Raw genomic sequence first — 22,415 nt, 5'->3', positions numbered from 1 at the left:
CAGATCATCCCGCAGTGCTTAGACCCGGACTCCCACAGCAACATCCCACAGTGCTTGGATTCCAGTTCCCACCGGATCATCCCACAGTGCTTAGATCTGAGATCCCACCGGATCATCTCGCAGTGCTTAGATCCGGGTTCCACAGCAACATCCCACAGTGCTTGGATTCCAGTTCCCACCGGATCATCCCACAGTGCTTGGATCTGAGATCCCACCGGATCATCCCGCAGTGCTTAGATCCGAGATCCCACCGGATCATCCCACAGTGCTTAGATCCGAGATCCCACCGGATCATCTCGCAGTGCTTAGATCCGGGTTCCACAGCAACATCCCACAGTGCTTAGATCCGAGATCCCACCGGATCATCCCACAGTGCTTAGACCCGGGTTCCACAGCAACATCCCACAGTGCTTGGATCTGAGATCCCACCGGATCATCCCACAGTGCTTAGACCCGGGTTCCACAGTGCTTAAGTAAGTCATAGGAGCAGAATTAGGATATTCAGCCCAGTCTTCACCGCCATTCAATTGGCCGATTAATTATTCCCCTCAACCCCGTCCTCCTTCCTTCTTCCTGTAACCTTCGGCAACCTTATCGGTCAAGAACCTGTCCACCTTCACAGTAAACGTTTCCAATGACTTGGCCTCCACTTGAATTCCACAGACTTACCACCCTCTGGCTAAACAAATCCATCCTCATCTCTGTTCTAAATGGATGTCCCTCTGTTCTGAGGCTGTGCCCTCTGGTCCTAGACTCCCCCCACTACAGAAAACATCCTCTCCACATCCTCTCTATCTGTGCCCTCTGGTTCTAGACTCCCCCCAATTACAGGAAACACCCTCTCCACATCCACTCTATCTGTGCCCTCTGGTCCTAGACTCCCCCCACTACAGGAAACATCCTCTCCACATCCACTCTATCTGTGTCCTCTGGTCCTAGACTCCCCGACTATAGGAAACATCCTCTCCACATCCACTCTATCTGTGCCCTCTGGTTCTAGACTCCCCCATTGTAGGAAACATCCTCTCCACATCCTCTCTATCTGTGCCCTCTGGTCCTAGACTCCCCCACTACAGGAAACATCCTCTCCACATCCACTCAATCGGTGTCCTCTGGTCCTAGACTCCCACACTATAGGAAACATCCTCTCCACATCCACTCTATCTGTGCCCTCTGGTCCTAGACTCCCCCACTACGGGAAACATCCTCTCCACATCCACTCTATCTGTGCCCTCTGGTCCTAGACTCCCCCACTACAGGAAACATCCTCTCCACATCCACTCTATCTGTGCCCTCTGGTCCTAGACTCCCCCACTACAGGAAACATCCTCTCCACATCCACTCTATCTGTGCCCTCTGGTCCTAGACTCCCCCACTACAGGAAACATCCTCTCCACATCCTTTCTATCTGTGCCCTCTGGTCCTAGACTCCCCCACTATAGGAAACATCCTCTCCACATCCACTCTATCTGTGTCCTCTGGTCCTAGACCCCCCGACTATAGGAAACATCCTCTCCACATCCACTCTATCTGTGCCCTCTGGTTCTAGACTCCCCCATTGTAGGAAACATCCTCTCCACATCCTCTCTATCTGTGCCCTCTGGTCCTAGACTCCCCCACTACAGGAAACATCCTCTCCACATCCACTCTATCTGTGTCCTCTGGTCCTAGACTCCCCGACTATAGGAAACATCCTCTCCACATCCATTCTATCTGTGCCCTCTGGTTCTAGACTCCCCCATTGTAGGAAACATCCTCTCCACATCCTCTCTATCTGTGCCCTCTGGTCCTAGACTCCCCCACTACAGGAAACATCCTCTCCACATCCACTCTATCTGTGCCCTCTGGTCCTAGACTCATCCTCTCCACATCCATTCTATCTGTGCCCCCTGGTCCTAGACTCCCCCACTATAGGAAACATCCTCTCCATATCCTCTCTATCTGTGCCCTCTGGTCCTAGACTCCCCCACTACAGGAAACATTCTCTCCACATCCTCTCTATCTGTGCCCTCTGGTCCTAGACTCCCCCAATACAGAAAACATCCTCTCCACATCCTCTCTATCTGTGCCCTCTGGTCCTAGACTCCCCCACTATAGGAAACATCCTCTCCACATCCACTATCTGTGTCCTCTGGTCCTACACTCCCCCATTATAGGAAACATCCTCTCCACATCCACTCTATCTGTGCCTTCTGGTCCTAGACGTCCCCACTATAGGAACCATCCTCTCCACATCCGCTCTATCTGTGTCCTCTGGTCCTAAACTCCCCCACTACAGGAAACATCCTCTCCACATCCGCTCTATCTGTGCCCTCTGGTCCTAGACTCCCCCAATACAGAAAACATCCTCTCCACATCCACTCTATCTGTGTCCTCTGGTCCTAGACACCCCCACTATAGGAAACATCCTCTCCACATCCACTCTATCTGTGTCCTCTGGTCCTAGACACCCCCACTATAGGAAACATCCTCTCCACATCCACTCTATCTGTGTCCTCTGGTCCTAGACTCCCCCACTATAGGAAACATCCTCTCCACATCCACTCTATCTGTGCCCTCTGGTCCTAGACTCCCCCACCATAGGAAACATCCTCCACATCCACTCTATCTGTGTCCTCTGGTCCTACACTCCCCCATTATAGGAAACATCCTCTCCACATCCACTCTATCTGTGTCCTCTGGTCCTACTCTCCCCCATTATAGGAAACATCCTCTCCACATCCACTCTATCTGTGCCCTCTGGTCCTAGACGTCCCCACTATAGGAAACATCCTCTCCACATCCACTCTATCTGTGTCCTCTGATCCTAGACTCCCCCACTATAGGAAACATCCTCTCCACATCTGGTCCTAGACTCCCCCAATATAGGAACCATCCTCTCTACATCCGCTCTATCTGTGTCCTCTGGTCCTAAACTCCCCCACTATAGGAAACATCCTCTCCACATCCACTCTATCTGTGTCCTCTGGTCCTACACTCCCCCATTATAGGAAACATCCTCTCCACATCCACTCTATCTGTGTCCTCTGGTCCTACACTCCCCCATTATAGGAAACATCCTCTCCACATCCACTCTATCTGTGCCCTCTGGTCCTAGACGTCCCCACTATAGGAAACATCCTCTCCACATCCACTCTATCTGTGTCCTCTGGTCCTAGACTCCCCCACTATAGGAAACATCCTCTCCACATCTGGTCCTAGACTCCCCCAATATAGGAACCATCCTCTCTACATCCGCTCTATCTGTGTCCTCTGGTCCTAAACTCCCCCACTATAGGAAACATCCTCTCCACATCCACTCTATCTGTGCCCTCTGGTCCTAGACACCCCAATACAGAAAACATCCTCTCCACATCCTCTCTATCTGTGCCCTCTGGTCCTAGACTCCCCCACTATAGGAAACATCCTCTCCACATCCACTATCTGTGTCCTCTGGTCCTACACTCCCCCATTATAGGAAACATCCTCTCCACATCCACTCTATCTGTGCCTTCTGGTCCTAGACGTCCCCACTATAGGAACCATCCTCTCCACATCCGCTCTATCTGTGTCCTCTGGTCCTAAACTCCCCCACTACAGGAAACATCCTCTCCACATCCGCTCTATCTGTGGTCCTAGACTCCCCCACTACAGAAAACATCCTCTCCACAGCCTCTCTATCTGCGCCCTCTGGTCCTAGACTCCCCCACTATAGGAAACATCCTCTCCACATCCACTCTATCTGTGTCCTCTGGTCCTAGACTCCCTCACCATAGGAAACATCCTCTCCACATCCACTCTATCTGTGCCCTCTGGTCCTAGACTCCCCCACTATAGGAAACATCCTCTCCACATCTGGTCCTAGACTCCCCCAATATAGGAACCATCCTCTCTACATCCGCTCTATCTGTGTCCTCTGGTCCTAAACTCCCCCACTATAGGAAACATCCTCTCCACATCCACTCTATCTGTGCCCTCTGGTCCTAGACTCCCCCAATACAGAAAACATCCTCTCCACATCCTCTCTATCTGGGCCCTCTGGTCCTAGACTCCCCCACTATAGGAAACATCCTCTCCACATCCACTCTATCTGTGTCCTCTGTCCTAGACTCCCCCACTATAGGAAACATCCTCTCCACATCCTCTCTATCTGGGCCCTTCACCATTCAGTAATTTTCAATGAGATTCCACCCTCCCCCACCATTCTTCTAAACTGCAGTGATCAATTCCTTCCATGCTGGGGTCTGGGGTCCCTCGGGATCAGTTCTCTCAGTTTTTGGATGCAAATTCTTATGGGATCTGACCCCTCTGTACTGGGATATGGGGTCCTTCTGAACCTGACCACTTGGCTCCCTTGCTGAAGGGGCCGTGCTGCCACAGTCGCGAGTCACTTGCCGACAGAAGGTCAAGAACGCCTCATACTCTGTTTGTGTTGCCTCTTATGTGGTGGCATGATGGTCAATTTCTTCTTCTGGTATTTTCTTTCCCTCCCCTTCCCTCTTCTTCTATTGCCTGCTCTGTCCTCTGACCTCATCTTCTCATCTACCCATCACCTCTCCCTGATGTCCCTTTCTCCCATGGTCCACTCTCCTCTACTATCAGATCCCTTCTTCTCCATCCTTTTGCCTTTTCCACTCATCATCCCCCAGATTCTTCAGAGCACTCGGCTTCACGCATCACCTTCCAGCTTGTCTTCCTCCTCTTCCCCCACTTTCTTGTTCTGGCTTCTTCCCTCTTCCTTTTCAGTCCCGGCCCAAAATTTCAACTACATATTCCTCTCCATAGAAATTGCCACGTTCCTCCATTTTGTGTGGTTCCCTCACCTTGAGCTGTTTCTTGGGCTGTTCGCTGTTACCCCCATGCAGGCTGTTCTTCCGGGGGCCCCTTTTGCCCAGCTTGCCGCTTTCTTTCTTCTGAAGGTACTTGCTCTTGTCAGGTTTGAACAGGCCCACTCGCTTACTGCAGCCGACATTGTACCTGGAGATGAAAGAAAAGGCTCGCTGTCACAACTTCTTTTTTATTAGTTTTTTTATACATTTTCTACATAACTACAGATATAAAAAAAAACATCAGAATGAAGGACATTGATACGGTGCAAAAATAAGCATACAACAACAATCTGATACAGAGAAAGATAATTGAAAAAGCACCCAAATTGAAGACAAGTAAAATTAGTGTCCTCCCCAAGCCCCACAACACAAAACAAAAAAAGGAAACTCCAGACCACCCACAACACAATATAGAGAATATAAATCAGGACAATCAAACCCCCAAACTGTGAATACACTTAGCAACAGAAGATATTAATGCCTACTACCAAAAGAAGAAGGAGCTGAAAGCAAGGGACCAAAAAAAAACCTTAGTTAAGAGGAAGGTTATGAAAGTACTCCATAAAAGGTCCCCAGACCTTATGGAACTTTAAGTCCGAATTAAGAATTGAATAGTGAATTTTTTCAAGGTCCAAGCAGGCCATAATATCATTAAGCCATTGAGCATGAGTGGGCGGGGCAACATCTCTCCATCTAAGAAGGATTAAACGTCTAGCCAGGAGAGAGGCAAATGATAATATTCGACACTTAGACGAACTCAGACATAAACCTGTCTCACCCCAGAAACCGAACAGAGCAATTAAAGGGTTTGGTTCTAGGTGGTGATTCAGAATATACGATAACATTATAAAGACATCTTTCCAAAATTTCTCCAAGCTAGGACAAAACCAGTACATATGAATGAGAGAGGCCTCGCCCTTTTTGCGTTTATCACAAAGCGGACTGATGTTAGGGTAAAATCGAGATAATTTAGATTTAGACATATGGGCTCTATGAACAATCTTAAACTGTAAGAGGCAATGATGAGCACAAAGAGAGGTTGTATTAACCGATTTGAGAATCGAGTCCCAAGTCTCATCAGATAAGGAGGTATTTAAATCCTGCTCCCATGCCATTTTAATTTTATCCACAGGGGCACATCGTAAGGCTGCTAATTTATTTTGAATACTTGATATTAAACCTTTACCTAGTGGATTAATGGAAAGAAAAAAGTCCATAACATTTTTCACAGGCAATTCAGGGAAGTTAGGAATTAAAGGAACAATAAAGTGTCTAATTTGGAGATATCTAAAAAAATGAGCATTGGGCAGATTGAACTTAGCAGAGAGCTGTTGGAAAGAAGCGAAGCGATTATCAATAAAAAGATCTTCAAAATGTCTAATGCCCTTCCTATACCAATCCTGGAATGCTGAGTCATACATAGTGGGTAGAAAAAGGTGATTATGTACGACAGGGCTGGAAACGGAAAAACCATGGAAACCATAAAATTTCCTAAACTGAGCCCAAATATGCAAAGTGTGTCTAACAAGAGAGTTAACTATTACTCTGGACAAACTACTAGGGAGTACATAGCCAAGAAGTGCAGAGATAGATAGTTCTTTAGTGGAGCTCAACTCCATTGCCACCCAATTAGGGCGCTCGGGTTGGCCATGGAAAAAAGACCAAAAGGTAGCACAACGTATATTGGCTGCCCAGTAATATAAACGAAAGTTAGGTAAAGCCATGCCACCCTCTTTTTTAGATTTTTGGAGATAAACTTTATTAATTCTAGAGCACTTATTCTTCCACAGATATGACAAAATAATAGAGTCTAAGGAATCAAAAAAAGATTTAGGAATAAAAATTGGGATTGATTGAAATAAGTATAAAAGTTTAGGGAGAACATACATTTTAACAACATTAATATGACCTACCAAAGACATAGATAGAGGTGACCATTGTACCAGACTCTGTTTTATAGTATATACAAGATTGGCAAAATTTTCACGAAAGAGATCTTTAAACTTGCTTGTGACTGTAATCCCGAGATAGGTAAATTGTTTATGGACTACTTTAAAAGGGAGATCACGAAATGTTAATTCGTGTGCTTCTTTATTAATTGGGAAAAGTTTGCTCTTATGTAAATTAAGTTTATAGCCAGAGAACTGGCTAAACTGGTCAAGAAATGAAAACATTGGAGGTAAGGATGTAGACGGATTTGAAAGAAAAAGTAATAAGTCATCAGCATAAAGAGAAACTTTATGCTCAACACCCCCTCTCCAAATCCCAGTCAATTCAGGACAATTTTGAAATGCTATCGCCAAAGGTTCTATAGCCAAATCAAAGAGAAAGGGACTTAAAGGGCATCCCTGACGGGTGCCACGTTTGAGGTTAAATAACTGGGATTTCTGAAAATTAGTTAAAACAGAGGCAGTAGGACACAAATACAGCAATTTGATCCAAGAGATAAAACTTTGACCGAAGTCAAATTTTCGCTGTCACAACTTCTTGATGTTTGCATTGGTAGGACCCACCCCTTTTACCCGAAGAAACTCTCAATGAGTGAGGGAAACGCTGGTTGGGTTGGATGACATCTTCCAAGGTCCCCTTAAAGGTGGGTACAACAGTGAGGGCCGAAGGTGTGCTATGGTGTCGCTATGTAAGGCACACGGTAGCACAGAGGTTAGTGCAAAGCTACTACAGCTCGGGGCACTGGAGTTCAGACTTCAATCCCGCCACCCTCTGTAAGAAGGTTTGTATGTTGTTCCTGTGCGCACATGGGTTTCTTCCAAATGCTTCAGTTTCCTCCCACAGTCCAAAGATGTACCGGTTTGTAGGGTAATTGGTCATTGTAAATTGTCTTGTGATTAGGCCAGGGTTAAAATCAGTGGGTTACTGGGTGACGCAATTTGTTGGACTGGAAGGGCCTATTTTGTGATGTGTTTCTAAATCAATAAAATAACCACACATGATAATCAGTGAATCCATCATGGTTCCTATAAGAGCATTTGTAGAGAAATACAGCACAGACTCAGGCCATTCAGCCCATTGGGTCCATACTGACCATCATGGGCAGCACATTAGCATAATGCTATTATGGCACCAGTGACTGGGGTTCAATTCACACTGTGGTCTGTGAGGAGTTTGCACGTTCTCCCTGTATCCACATGGTTTTCCTCTGGGTGCTTTGTGTGCCCCCAAAGTCCAAATACATTTGGGTAAGGGTTAGTGAGTTGTGGGCATGTTATTTTGGACCCCCAGCACATTCTGAGACTGTGTTGGCCATTGGTGCCAATGACACATTTCACTGTATGTTTTGATGCCACATAACCCACTGACCCACACACCTCTGGGATGTGGCACCTGGGGCAAACTCTCAGTCACCGTCACAGTGTAAGCTCCACACACAGACAGCGCAGGAGTTGGGGACTGAACAGGAATCACTGGCATTGTGAGGCAGCATCTCTACTTGCCGCTCAACTGTGTCACCTCGGTGACGGAGCTGGTTACAGCAGGCCCAACACTCCTCAGGCATTCTGGGCCTTGCTGAGGCCTTTACCTCTTGGCACAGGCCATGGAGCAGAACCTCTTGGAGCCCTTGAACTTGTAGGCATAGTCAAGCCTGCCACAGAACTCGCACTTCAGTTTAAGGGCATCTTCCTCCTTTTCCATTGAGTCTGGTGGAAAGCAAAGGGACAGAAAGGGTCAGTAACATCTTGAAGGATACCACCCACCCTGCTCATGGACTGTTTGTCCCATTCCCATCAGGGAGGAGGCTACATAGCATCCACGCCAGGACCACGAGACTCAATAACAGCTATTTTTCCCCAAAGAGTAAGGCTGATCAACACCTCCACCCACTAACCTACCCCTCCACACCCACAACCACCACTACTTTATCATTTCCTGTCAGTCACCTTATGTACAGACACTCCTGTGCCGAGCATCACTTTATAGACGTATAGTCAATCTATGTATGTAAGCTATCCTGTGTATCGATACTTACCGTGTTTTTGTGCTGCATCAAATCCTGCGTAACAATTATTTTGTTCTCTTTTATATTTGTGTATAGGAAATGACATTAAACAATCTTGAAACCATAGTCCAACTAGCCAGGGGCTGAAATATTCTCTCCTTTCCCGTTGTCAATCCTAAACTGATGGCGGAGGAGAAGAAGCTGTTCCTGAATTACTGAGTGGGCGACTTCAGGGGCCTGTCCCTCCTCCCCAGTGGTAACAATGAGAAGAAGGCAGGTCCTGGGTGGTGAGGGTCTTTAATGTCTGACGTTGCCTTCTTGAGACCCTGTGGGTACTTGGATACCAAGTCTGAGAATCTCTTCAGGTCTACTGGGCAAGTCGAAGGTCCAATTTCCGGGATCCACAAGCCTGCTGGAGATGTCCCATCCTGGGGCTAGAGGACCGTGTGTGCTTTTTGGGAGAGAGGAACGGAGCAAGTTTTGCTGTTGCTGCTTGTTGTGTTCTGCTGGGCATTGTGGGCACGTTATATTGGCTCCAGAACGTGAGGTGACACTTGTGGGCTGCCCCCAGCGTATCTTTACGTGTGTTAGTTATTAATGCAAATAATACATTTCACTGCATGTTTCAATCTGATCAACCATTATAGCTAGCCCCCCTACCCACTCCCTCTATCTATTACTCCAGTCATTCTAAAGAATTTAAACCACTTGTTATAAAGCTGTTTACATTGTAAATACACGCTGGTGGTCATGTATTGATGCACATTTTATTCCAGATCTGCCCCTTAACCTCTAACTTGATATTTTAGTAATTCTTTATATGACATTTTTATATTTATTGTATCCTTTATCTTATTGTGTGTGTTTTTGTCTGTTGCATAAGATCTGGAGTAACAATTATTTCATTCTCCCTTACACTTAGATACTTGAAACAGCATTAAACAATCTGGAATTTATATACAGCAATTGTTGAAATTTTTTTTGTTGTATGTCACACCCCCACCAACACACTACGGAAAATTCCCAACACATAGAAACGTATGTGGCAAAAAACAGTTGATCTATTGATAAATAAGTCTGAATTTAGCACTGGGGCCCAGGTCACGAGCGGATTGTGACATCAACTCACCTTGCTGACTGAGGTCGTCCATCTCGGAGTCGGGCTGTTCCGGCTGTGCAGGTTTCTCGGCCGCGGGCACAGAGGCCGCCTGCTGCTTTTGTTTGGCCAGATTGTCGATTAGTAGGGAGGAGCGTCCCACCTACAGTACCAGAGACAAGGACAATTCCATCCGTCTTACGCAAATTTTAGCTCTCAGATCCTTGACAGTGCCAAGCACCAGTCTGGGTTTTAAACTATCCCATGCGCTTCACTCTCTAGGTTTCACCAGAGGGTATCTCAAACTCAGCCTGAGCAGGTAATCAAATGAGGTTCCCCTCACCATCTGCTTTGGATAACAAGCCATAAGACATAGGGGCAGAATTAGGCCATTCAGCCTATCGAGTCATTCTATCATGACTGATTTATTATCTCCCAACCCCATTCTTCTCCCTGTAACCTTTGACACCCTGACTAATCAAGAACCCATCAGCCTCTGGTTTAAATATATCTAATGACTTAGCCTCTATGGCAATGAGTTCCATGGATTCACCACCCTCTGGCTAAAGACATTTGTTCTCATCTCTACTATAAATGGATGTACTATTCTGAGGCTGTGCCCTCTGGTCCTCTACTTCTCCACTACAGGAAATGTCCTCTCTACATCCACTTTATATAGGCCTTTCAACATTGGATAGGTTTCAATGAGATCCTCCCTCATTCTCCTAAACTCCAGCGAGGATAGGGACAGAGCCATCAAACACCCCTCATACATTAACCCTTTCATTCCTGGGATCATTCTTAATGACCCTCCTCTGGACTCTCTCCAATGCCAGCACATCCTTTCTTAGATAATCTAGCTGCCTATTGATTGAGATGGGGACCTAACATACTAGGGACATGGAGGTGCTGGTGGTTCTATATTGACCCAGAACTACCAGGGTTATTACCTCACCTAAAACTATTCCTCACTTGGCAAATGGATTCTTGCTAGAAAGTTACTCAGACTGTGACTGAGGAACTCAACTGGGTGCCGTGGTAATGTAGCTACCAGAGCTTGAGGCGCCAGAGTTTGAAATTCAATTCAGACATCATCCTTAAGGAGTCAGTACATTCTCCCCATGAATATCTGGGTGTTCTGCTTCCCTCCCACAGTCCACAGACATACTGGTTAGTAAGTTAATGTGTCATTGTAAATTGCCCCGTGATTAGGCTCGGGTTAAATAAGTGGGTTGCTGGGTGGGGCAGCTTGAAGGGCCTCTTCCATGCTGTATTTCCAAATAAACAAATGGACTGCTCAAATACCAACTCCTGGGGACCAGAAGGCTTCAGCAACCTCACAACACTCTGGACCCCTCCAAGTCCTCGTCGCACCACAAAACCTGTGCCTTTGCCTGGCTGGTCCTCCTGTCTGAGCCACTCTCTCTTTCTCCCCCCACCCCCAACAAATTCTCTCTGACTTGGTGACTGAGTCTGCAGTCACCTGCCCCCATCAGAAACACAGAAAACCTACAGCACAATACGGGCCCTTCAGCCCACAAAGTTGTGACAAACATGTCCCTACCTTAGAAATTACTAGGCTTACCCACAGCCCTCTATTTTTCTAAGCTCCATGTACCTATCCAAAAGTCTCTTAAAAGACCCTATCGTATCTGCCTCCACCACCGTTGCCGGCAGCCCATTCCAAGCACTCACCACTGAGTAAAAAACTCACCCCTGACATCTCCTCTGTACCTACTCCCCAGCACCTTAAACCTGTGTCCTCTTGTGGCAACCATTTCAGCACCGGGAAAAAGCCTCTGAGTATCCACACGATCAATGCCTCTCGTCATTGAAACATGGAAGATTCTGCAGATGCTGGAAATCTAGAGCAACAAACGTAAAATGCTGGAGGAACTCAGCTGTTCAGGCAGCACCTATGGAGGGGAATAAACAGTTGACGTTTCAGGCCAAGACCCTTCAGAGGGACCTCGGCCTAGAATGTCAACTGTTTATTCTCCTCCATAGCTGCTGCCTAACCTGCTGAGTTCCTCCAAGCCATTGAGTATATTGAAAGCAATTAACATACAATTGGACAACCACCATCTCAAAATGTCTCCATGAACTTTCTGGTACTGATGACCTTCAGAATAAAGATTCACCCTGTTGTAATGACCCCAAGCTCCCACCTGTTCTGCTTCCTACTCTGAACATTATAACACAGTACAGGCTCTTCACAGCACAATGTTGTGCCAACCTTTTAACCTACTCCAAGATTAATCTAACCCTTCCCTCCAATATAACCCTCCATTTTTCTATCATTCATGTGCCTCTCTTAAAAGCTGCTAAAGTATCTGCCTTCATCTCACCCATCATTGTATAAGAAAAATCCACAAGACATCTCCCTATGCTTTCCTCCAATCATCTTAATACATGTCCTCTCATATGAGCAATTTCCATCCTGGGTAAAAGTCTCTGGCTGTCCATTTGATCCTTGGCTCTCATCATCTTGTACACCTCTCTCAAGTCACCTCGCACCCTTCTTCACTCCAAGATGATTGAATGGCAAGCTGTATCTTATTCCTGACACCGTCCCCAGTGACCATAATACCATGTCATGAGAGCAGAATTAGGCCATTCAAACCATCAAGTCTGCTCTGCCATTCCATCATGACTGAATTGTTAACCCTTTCAACCCCATTCTCCCGTCTTCTCCCTGTAACCTTTGACACCCTGACTAATCAAGAACCTATTTAAATTTATCAAATGACTGGGGCTCCACAGCCATCTGTGGCAAAGAATTCCACAAATTTACCACCCTTGGCTAAAGAAATTCCTCCTCATCTCTGTTCTAAATGGACATCCCTCCATTCTGAGGCTGGCCTCTGGTCCTAAGCTCCACCACTATCAGAATCTTTCTCTCCACACCTTCTCTAATCTAGGACTTTCAATATTCAATAGGTTTAGTCAGTTTCATCAAGTGGTTGCCCTCTTCCTGACTCTCAGCTGCAGGAGATCAGAAGGTCATGGGCAGCATGCAAGGCTCAAGGCATTTCAGCTGCGTGTTGCGGGTTGTGGTCAGGAACTGCGCCCGCACTGATAATCCCGCGGGTCCCAAGCAACGGCATTAAGAGGCGTTTTTATGGGTCACATTGTGCAGGCAAGGCTGGCTGAAGCATGCAGGTGGACCTTACTGCAGGTTACACAGTGACACAGACAGGAGGGGTGCAGCAGCAGAGAATGGATGCCAGGAGACAGGACACTGCCACGGTACATCATTAAAAAAAAATCAGCGACATGACACAGTATCGTAAAGTAGAAAAGCGAATCACTCACAAAAATTGCCCATGGAGAGAGCGTCGATAGAGAAGGTTGTGGAAATCATTCAAACGTGATGAGAAGAGAGGTACAGACACAAAAATGTCATTGCCAATTAGTGCAAAAATCTCCCCACAAAATATTGCTTGCTTTGACACCCCCCCATCCGCCCCGCCACCCGAGTGACACGCGCAGACATGTAAACCACACGCAAAATGCTTTTGTCACCTACTGTGAGAGACGGCAGATTTGACACTGACAATGAAACCATCAGCTCAGTTACATCACAGGGTGCCCAACTTCACCTGTCTATCATCCCCCTTTCCCCCAGTGCCCTTCTACCTTCCCTTTCTCCCAAGATCCACTCTCCTCTCCAGCCTTTTACCTTTTCCACTTATCACCTCCCAGCTTCTTACTTCACCCCTCCCCCCACCTCATCTTCCAGCTTGTCCTCCTTTCCCTCCTCCCAACTTCTTATTCTGACCTATTCCCTCTTCCCTTCCAGTCCTGATGAAGGGCCTCGGCCCAGAACATCGACTTTATTTATTTCCACAGACACTGCCTGACTGCTGCATTCCTCCTGCGTTTCGTGCGCGCTGCGCTGGATTTCCAGCGTCTGCAGAATTACTATCTTTTCCTTATCCAGTTTTTGGAGTGGGGAGGGGAGGCATTCATTGCAAAGCCCCTGCTGTCCTGGAGAAGGTGGTGATGAGCTGCTTCAAATGGCTGCAGTAACACTGGGGGTTACAGTCCAGTGTACAGCGAAACAAGACCCACAACACACTGGGAGTCATTTACAGAGCAGCTGGGTTAAGGACCTTCACCTCCTGACCTCAGAACCTTGTGAACCAGGGAATTTAATGACACCTCAGAAACATTGTCAGTTCTTCCTAACAATCTATGGGTCTTGAGGCCCCAAGTTCCTAGCTCTCTGAAAGTGGCTACAAAGGTTGACAAGGTTATGGAATAAAGTCAAGAAGTTATGTTGCAGCTTTCTAAAACTCTGGTTAGGCCACATCTGGAATATTGCTACAGTTCCCGTTATAGGAAGGATGTTGAGGCTTTGGAGAGGGTGCAGAAGGGGTTTACCAGCATTAGAGCATGTTGCTATAACGAGAGGATGGACAAATTTAGGTGTTTTATCTGGAGCGGTGGAGGCTGAGGGGAGATTTGATAGAGGTTTATAAGGTTATGAGGCCTAGAATCAGAATTAATATCACTGGCATATGTCGTTACATTTGTTATGTGGCAACAGTACAGTGCAATACCAATAAAACTGTAAATTAGTTACATATCTACATTAAAAAGTTAAATAAGTAGTATAAAAAGAGAAAAAATAAGTAGTGAGGTGGTGTTCACGAGTTCAATTTCCATTCAGAAGTCTGATGGCAGGGGAAGAAGTTGCTCCTGAAACATTGAGTGTGTGTCTTCAGGCTCCTCTATGTTCTCCCTGTTGGTCACAATGAAGAGAGGGCATGTCCTGGGCGATGGGGTCCTTAATGAAGGATGCAGCCTTCTTGAGGCATTGCCCAATGCTTGGGAGGCTTGTGTCCCTGATGGAGCTGGTTGAGTTTACAACTTCTTGCAGCTCTTTCCTGTTGGAGTGCTTCCCCACTGAACCACAGCGGACACATGGTAGCAATGAGGAGAGGGCATGTCTGGGTGAAAGGGGTCCTTAATGATGGATGCTGCCTTTTTGAGGCTTCATTCCTTTAAGATAACCTGGATGCCGGGGAGCCTAGTGCCCATGAGTTTACAGCTCTCTGCAGTGTGCGGTACTCCGTATGGGACGGTGATGCAGCCAGTTAAAATGCTCTTCAAGAAACATCAGCAGAAATTTGTGACAAATTCCTAATGGAGCAAAGCCATTGTCGTTCGTGCCTTCTGTGCAAATGTATTGATCTATTGGGCCCATGATAGACCCTCAGCGGTGCAACTACCCAGGAACTTGAAATTACTCACCCTTTCATCTCCCAATGAGCACTGTTGCGTGTTTCCTCGTCTTACCCTTTCTGAAGTCCACAATTAATTCTTTGGTCTGACTAACAATGAATGCAAGGTTTTTGCTGCCACACCATTCAAACAGCTGATACATCTCACCCCTGTACACCCTCTGCCAGCAATAGTTGCGCTGTCAGCAAAAATGCATTTGAGATGTGCAGAGAGAGGAGAGCAGTGGGCTAAGCACACATCCTTGAGGTGTGCCAGTGTTGATCATCAGCAAGGTGGAGATATTATTTCCAATCCACACAAACTGTGGTCTTCATGTGAGGAAGTCCAGGATCCAGCTGCAGAAGGGAGTACAGAGGCCCAGGCTTTGTAGCTTTTTGATCAGAACTGCAGGAGTGATTGTGTTAAACTGTACCTATATCAGGCTGCTATAGTCAGAAACAGTAACCCGATGTAAGTATAGGGGTTGTCCAGGTGATCCAAGGTACCTTGAAGAGCCAATGAGACCCACTGTGGTGATAGACAGATTGCAGAGTCCATGTCCTTGCTCAGGCAGGAGTTGATTATTAACCAGAACCAACCTCTCAAAGCACTTCATCACCATAGATGTGAGTGCTGTAGGAGGTTCACAAAAACGATTGAATGGCTTGGCATACGAAGAGTGTTTGATGGGTCTGGGCCTGTGCTCACTATTTCATCAAAACCTATCAAATGGTGAAAGGCCTTGATAGAGTGGATGTGGAGAGGACGTTTCCAATGGTGGGAGAGTCTAAGACCAGAGGACACAGCCTCAGAATAGAGAGGCGTCCATTTAGAATTGAGATGAAGAGGAATTGATTGACCCAGAGGGTGGTGAATTTGTGGAATTCATTGCTACAGATGGCTGTGGAGGCCAAATCATTGGGTACATTTAAAGTGGAGCCTAATAGAATCTTGATTAGTATGGGCACCAAAGCTACGGTGAGATGGCAGGAGGATAATGGGATTGAGAGGGTAATAAATCAGCCATGATCGAATGATGGAACAGACTCAGTGGGCTGAGTGGTTTAATTCTGTTCCTATGTCCCATGCAAATGTACAGGGCAGGTTTTTTCACAGAGAGAGTGGTGCATGCCTCGAATGTGCTGCCAGGGGTGGTGTTGGAGTCCAAAATGACAGAGGCAGTTATGACCGTTTTAGGCACATGAGTGTATAGAGAACTACGGAAGCCTGGACACTGTGTAGGTAGAAAAGATTATAAGCACAAGAGATTCTGCAGATACTGAAAATCTTGAGCAACACACACACACACACAATGCTAGAGGAACTCAGCTAGTCAGGAAGCACCTATGGTGGGAATAAGTAGTTGAAGAAGGGGTTAGTTGGATATCGAATTACTTGTTTAATTAGTCTGGCAAATCACTGTGAGCTGAAGGGCCTGTTCTTGCGCTGTACTGTTCTACGTTTTGAACTTCACAACTGTCATGGGGCTCGTCAGCCCTGGTTGTCAGCTGATCTAGGAGAAGGAAAACTGATCTCAAAGCTCCGCTGCCTTACGGTTACATCCACTCACGGGGATGTCTTTAGGGGTAGACCCCAAGGACAAATCCGGAGCTGGAGTCCCTAAGGCACTACGTTGAGTTAACGCTGACTGACAACTGCGGCAATGACACTGGAGCCAAACTGCTTCCGTCTCTGCCATTTCTTTGGATTCATCAGCTGAATGGAGAGGTGGGAGCCTGCTGTACAAGCAAAAGCTTGCTCTTCATATTGTACTGCCCAGGCTTGCGTACTGACTGATGGTGCTGCAGCAAAAATGCAGGCAGCTAGAATGTAACATTTATAGTTGATCCAACCAATAAAGGCCTCCATAATGGGATTTAATATCTGGTCTCGGGATTGTCAGACGAGGAAACTGAGATTAACGCTGGTAGGACGTAACCCCAGAATTCCACATATCCCACTGGTTTCCTGTCCTGAGGGCTGGTGACGAATGCCAGGGAGATTACTGCCCGTATACCTGGTATAAGCACTACAGTACCCAGACGGAGTGACTGCCTCCTTCATCTAGGTGTGAACAATGGACCCTTCTCTCGCTCCTGCCCCCCTCGACCTCAGTCGCCCTTCGTTGTACCAGGTGTCATGGGTTCTCTGGGATGGATTCGGTGAGGAGATGGTGTTTGGGAGGAAGGATTCCTCCAGGTAGAGATCCCACAGGAACCACTGTCCAACAATCCCTACCATCAGGCTGGAGGTACAATAGTACTAGGGCAAGAACTGTTAGGATGGGAAAAAGCTTCTTCTCTCAGACCATGAGACTACTGAACTTACTGCCCCACGTATGAAGCACCAGTAGTATTATACTGTTTACTTTTTAAATTTCTATCATAAATGCACCTTATTATTTGTGGTAACATTACTTTGTGTTGTGTGTGTGAGTTATACATACTGTGTTGTGCACCTTGGTTCTGTTTGGTGGTATACTGTGCAAAAGTCATATCTATAGCCAGGATGTCCACGAGCTTTGCACGTTACTATGGTGATTTTATGTATTGCACTGTACTGCTGCAACACTGAAAAAAGCTTACTTTTTAAAGTCAATGTTAAGCCTAACCCTCTGACGGCCCTATTCGGTGTTGTTGCAGGACAAGATATTAAGCTAAAGGCATCTGATTTACATATTTTAGCCTTTAGCTCTCTTATAGCTAGGAGGACGCTTTTGTTTAAATGGAAAGATGCTTTTCCTCCTACCCATGCTCAATGGCTATGGTAGGGGTTCGATTCCTTCTTTTGTAATAAATTAGTAATAAATATTGTAATAAATATTTACTAGGATGTTACCTGGGTTTCAGCAATTAAGTTACAGAGAAAGGTTGAACAAGTTAGGTCTCTATTCATTGGAGCGTAGAAGGTTGAGGGGGGATTTGATCGAGGTATTTAAAATTTTGAGAGGGATAGATAGAGTTGACGTGAACAGGCTGTTTCCATTGAGAGTAGGGGAGATTCAAACGAGAGGACATGATTTGAGAGTTAGGGGGCAGAAGTTTAAGGGAAACACGAGGGGGTATTTCTTTACTCAAAGAGTGATAGCTATGTGGAATGAGCTTCCTGTAGAACTAGTAGAGGCCAGTTCAGTTGTGTCATTTAAGGTAAAATTGGATAGGTATATGGACAGGAAAGGAGTGGAGGGTTATGGGCTGAGTGCGGGTAGGTGGGACTAGGTGAGATTAAGGGTTCGGCACGGACTAGGAGGGCCAAGATGGCCTGTTTCTGTGCTGTGATTGTTATATGGTTATATAGTATATTTCAATATAACTATTGATTAACTTACATCAATACAGGATAATGAGATTGTTATTATTATCAGATATAATGTAATTGGTAGCTTTTTTCTAATCTCTTTTACCTTTGATATACACTTTCTTGTACTCTGTATTCTTCTATGTAGAAACTAATAAAAATATTGGGAAAAAAAGCAAATTTCATGACATATGTGAGTGATGATAAACCTGATTCTGATATGGGATAGGTCTCTCTTGTGGAATGAGAGTGGAAAGGGCACAGTGGGGGGGGGGGGGGGGTTGAATTGTGGTAGGGAGAGGGAGGGAGTAGAAAGCACCAGAGACACATTTGGTAATGATCACAAACCAATTATTTCTAATCAAATGACCTTGCCTGGTGTCTCAGGGGTGGGTGTGTTTGCACCACTGCCACCCCTGCCCCGGACCCCTTCTCTGCCACTCATCCCATACCCTTCCCGCGACGTTCCACCCTCACCATTCCCAACATCCTTTGCTTCTGCCAGATTTACAAACTCGCTCTTTGCTCCACGTTGACGAATATAGCACTATGCAAAAGTCTACACACCCTAGCTAGGACTTTGCACAGTATTCGACACGTGCACGGTTGAATGACAGTAAGTTGAACCTGAACTTTTCCCCTATCCCCTCACCCACTGCTCCTTCCTGGAACCTCCTGGTGGATGTTGGGCAGTACAGTGGGGAAAGCCCCTGCAGAACAACCTGAGTCCCGGGTTTGATCCTGGACTCTGGCACTGTCTGTGGGGAGTTTTCATGCTCTCACTGTGACCAGGTGAGCCTGATGTCAGTAGTGGGAAAGTTACTGGAAGGTATTCTAAGGGACTGTATACGTGAGTAATTGGACAGACAGAGGGACTGATAAGGGATAGTCAGCATGGCTTTGTGTGTGGTAGGTCATGTCTAACCAATCTTACAGCTTATTGAGGAAGTTACCAGCAAAGTGGATGAAGGCAAGGCAGTGGATGTTGTCTACACGGACTTCAGCAAAGCATTTGACAAGGTCCCCGATGAGAGGCTGGTCAAAAAGATACAGTCACTTGACATTCAAGATGAGGTAATAAATTGGAGTAAACATTGGCTTTATGGGAGAAGCCAGAGAGTGGTACCAGATGGTTACCTCTCTGACTGGAGGCCTGTGACTAGTGGAGTGCTGCAGAGATCAGTGCTGTGTCTGTTGTTGTTTGTCATCTATATCAATGATCTAGATGATAATGCCGTTAACTGGATTAGCAAATTTGTGGATAACAGTAAGAATGGGGATGTGGTGGAGAGCGAGAAAGATTATTAAAGTTTGCAACAAGATCAGGAACAACTGGAAAATGGCAGATGGAATTAAATGCAGACAAGTGCAAAGTAGGACCAACCAGGGTGGGTCTTGTACAGTGAACAGTACCTCACTGAGGAGTGTGTTAAAACAAAGGGATCTGGGAAAACAGGTCTATAATTTAACGAAAGTGGTATCACAGGTAAACAAGGTCATAAAGAAAGCTTTTAGCACATGGTTCTTTATAAATCAAAGTTCTAAGTACAGGAAATAGAGTCTTATGTTGAAGTTGTACAAGACACTGTTGAGGCCTAATTTGGAGGGCTGTGTGTAGTTTTAGTCACCTACCCACAGGAAAGATGTAAATTAGGTTAAAGGGCACAGAGAAAATTAACAAGGATGTTGCTGGGACTTGAAGACCTGAGTTATAGGGAAAGATTGAATAGGTTAGGACTTTATTCCTTGGAATGTAGAAGACTGACAGGAGATTTGATAGTGGTATACAAATGAGGGGTACACGTAGGATAAAAGCATGCAGGCATTTTCCATTGAGGTTGGCTGGGACTACAACTAGAGGTCATGGGTTAAGGGTGAAAGGTGAAAAGTTTAAGGGGAACATGAGGGGAAACTTCTTCACTCAGAGGGTCATGAGAGTATGGAATGAGCTGCCAGTGCAAATGGTGCATGTGAGCTCGATTACAACTTCTAAGTGAAGTTTGGATTTGTACACGGATGGTAGGTATATGGAGGGCGAGGTCTGGGTGCTGGTCAACGGGTCTAGGCAGAGAGCTGAGGATGTGTAGAATTCACTGCCAAGTGATTAGAGCAGTGGTTCATTGGCATAGACCCAATAGGGCAAATGACTTACTCCTACATAGTTAGGGAACATGGGAGGTCATGGCAGGATATCCAAACATCCTTTCAATTACCTAGAAGGTGTAGGAGCATGAAACAGGAGCTAAACCTATCTGAGACCCCACTCCAACCAATGGTGTAAAATTCCTCTTGATATCTTAAGGCAGGATTCCTCGTTAACGGTGTGCATGTAACTAAGGGTGAGTGTTTAAACGATAAAACATAGGAGCAGAATTAGGCCATTCACCCCAATGAGTCTGCTCTGTCATTCCATCATGGCTGATTTATTATCCCTCTCAACTCCGTTCTCCTGCCATCTTCCCATAACCTTTGACGCCCTGACTAATCAAGAACCTATCAACCTCCACTTTAAATATGCTTTACATAACCAGTAGAAAGGAAATCAGACAAGGTGACCAGGCTCCGAGTAGATCAGGAGAAGCTGTTGCACTGTCAGTAAGGTGAATTAGGCCGTTCTCTCAGCAACTGGCCAGTCTGAGTGGACAGGCATCCTCCAGTGCAATGCACACCCTGCTGCAGGCCAGCACTGTGCTATGCCATCACATTGAGCAGGCCAACTCTACAGAACTGAAGTCTGTAGGTCACTCACAGTGATGCCAGTTAGCTCACCCACCGGGTCCCTGTAAAGTTCAACCATCAGGTTAAATTTTATAGTATTAGTTTGTTAAACCCTCAAGTCAAACTTAGTAATTCTAGTTAGTTCAACCACCAGATCAGACGGTGCTAGTTAGTCAACCTACCAGAACAAATTTAGTGGTACTAATTAGTTAATCTGTCAGGTCAAAGTCAGTGTTTCTAGTTAGTTAACCATCAGGTCAAACTTAGTGGTATTAGTTGGTTAAACTGCCAGGTCAAAGTTAGTGTTTCTAGTTAGTTAAACAAATGGTCAAACTTAGTGGTATTAGTTAGTTAAACCATCAAGTTAAGCTTCATAGGTGCTAGTTAGTGAAGCTGCCACTCAGTAGCTGTAAGTCGGTAGGTGACTAGGCTGTGAACAAATGGGCAGCGAACCCCCCCCCCCCCGAGTGAAGGTGAAGTCCATGGGACTGAGGGTACTCACGGGGAATGGCTCTGCACCCTCCTGGATAACGAACCCCTCGATGACATGCGTGAGAATCTGGGGCTTGACAATGGCCTGAGGTGGTTTGTTCTCGGCGTTCTGTGGCACGCTCACCGTCACAGACGAGGTCGTGCTGCCATTTCCTGATGTCATGGTTGGAGCAGGGGAAGGGGACTTCGCATTCACGGTTTCTGGGCCTTTCCCTGTGGGGGAGAACGACAAGCATGTGACTGTGCACCAACCCCACCCTTCACAACTTCCTCTCCCACTCCACGCCCACTGCCCTATCACAGGACCACCATGTCGCCATTTTTAAAAATTGAGATCAGCTGTACCACCCAGCAACCCACCCATTAACCCTGGCAGAAGAATTACTACGCGATCGTGTCTGAGGAGTGTTGGGTTGGAGGAGGGAAAACACAGCAAGAAATGGAAGAGTAGAGTGAGAGGGAGGGAAAGAGAGCGGTGGAGCGTTTGACAGTTCTGGACTCACTGAAGTTTAGCAGAATGAGGGGAGATCTCATTGAAACCTGCCAAATATTGAAAGGCCTAGACAGAGAGGATGCTTCCTATAGCGGGAGAGTCTACCTCCGGCACAGCTCAGAATAGAGGGATGCCCCTTTAGAATGGAGATGAGGATGAGTTTGTTTAGCCAGAGGGTGGTGAATCTGTGGAATTCATTGTCACAAGTGGCTGTGGAGGCCAAGTCACTGGGTGTATTTAAATCAGAGGCTGATACTTCTTCATTAGTCAGAGTGCCAAAGGTTACAGAGAGAAGGCAGGAGAATGGGGTTAAGAGAGATAATAAAT

The 22,415-nt window shown here is 46.2% G+C and overlaps 1 protein-coding gene across 6 annotated transcripts in view; it reads right to left on the bottom strand.

Moving 5' to 3' along the window:
- The window catches only part of LOC132382283 (polyhomeotic-like protein 2), a 163,713-nt gene that overhangs the window by 12,582 nt on the left and 128,716 nt on the right, over positions 1 to 22,415 (bottom strand). For 2 of the 6 annotated variants that reach the window (XM_059952387.1, XM_059952386.1), the window contains exons 9-13: positions 21,606 to 21,808; positions 18,492 to 18,536; positions 9,893 to 10,022; positions 8,347 to 8,464; positions 4,803 to 4,956 (exon numbers count right to left, since the gene is read on the bottom strand). In XM_059952387.1, the coding sequence (XP_059808370.1) occupies positions 4,803 to 4,956; positions 8,347 to 8,464; positions 9,893 to 10,022; positions 18,492 to 18,536; positions 21,606 to 21,808 (650 nt within the window). The remainder of the gene's footprint in view (positions 1 to 4,802; positions 4,957 to 8,346; positions 8,465 to 9,892; positions 10,023 to 18,491; positions 18,537 to 21,605; positions 21,809 to 22,415) is intronic. The other 4 variants (XM_059952388.1, XM_059952389.1, XM_059952390.1 and 1 more) reach the window with 4 other exon arrangements.

The sequence above is a fragment of the Hypanus sabinus genome, chromosome 27 (assembly GCF_030144855.1).
Source record: "Hypanus sabinus isolate sHypSab1 chromosome 27, sHypSab1.hap1, whole genome shotgun sequence".
In the NCBI taxonomy this organism is placed as follows: domain Eukaryota; kingdom Metazoa; phylum Chordata; class Chondrichthyes; order Myliobatiformes; family Dasyatidae; genus Hypanus; species Hypanus sabinus.
The sequence above is the reverse complement of the archived record's forward strand: the minus strand, read 5'-3'. Positions and strand labels throughout refer to the sequence as shown.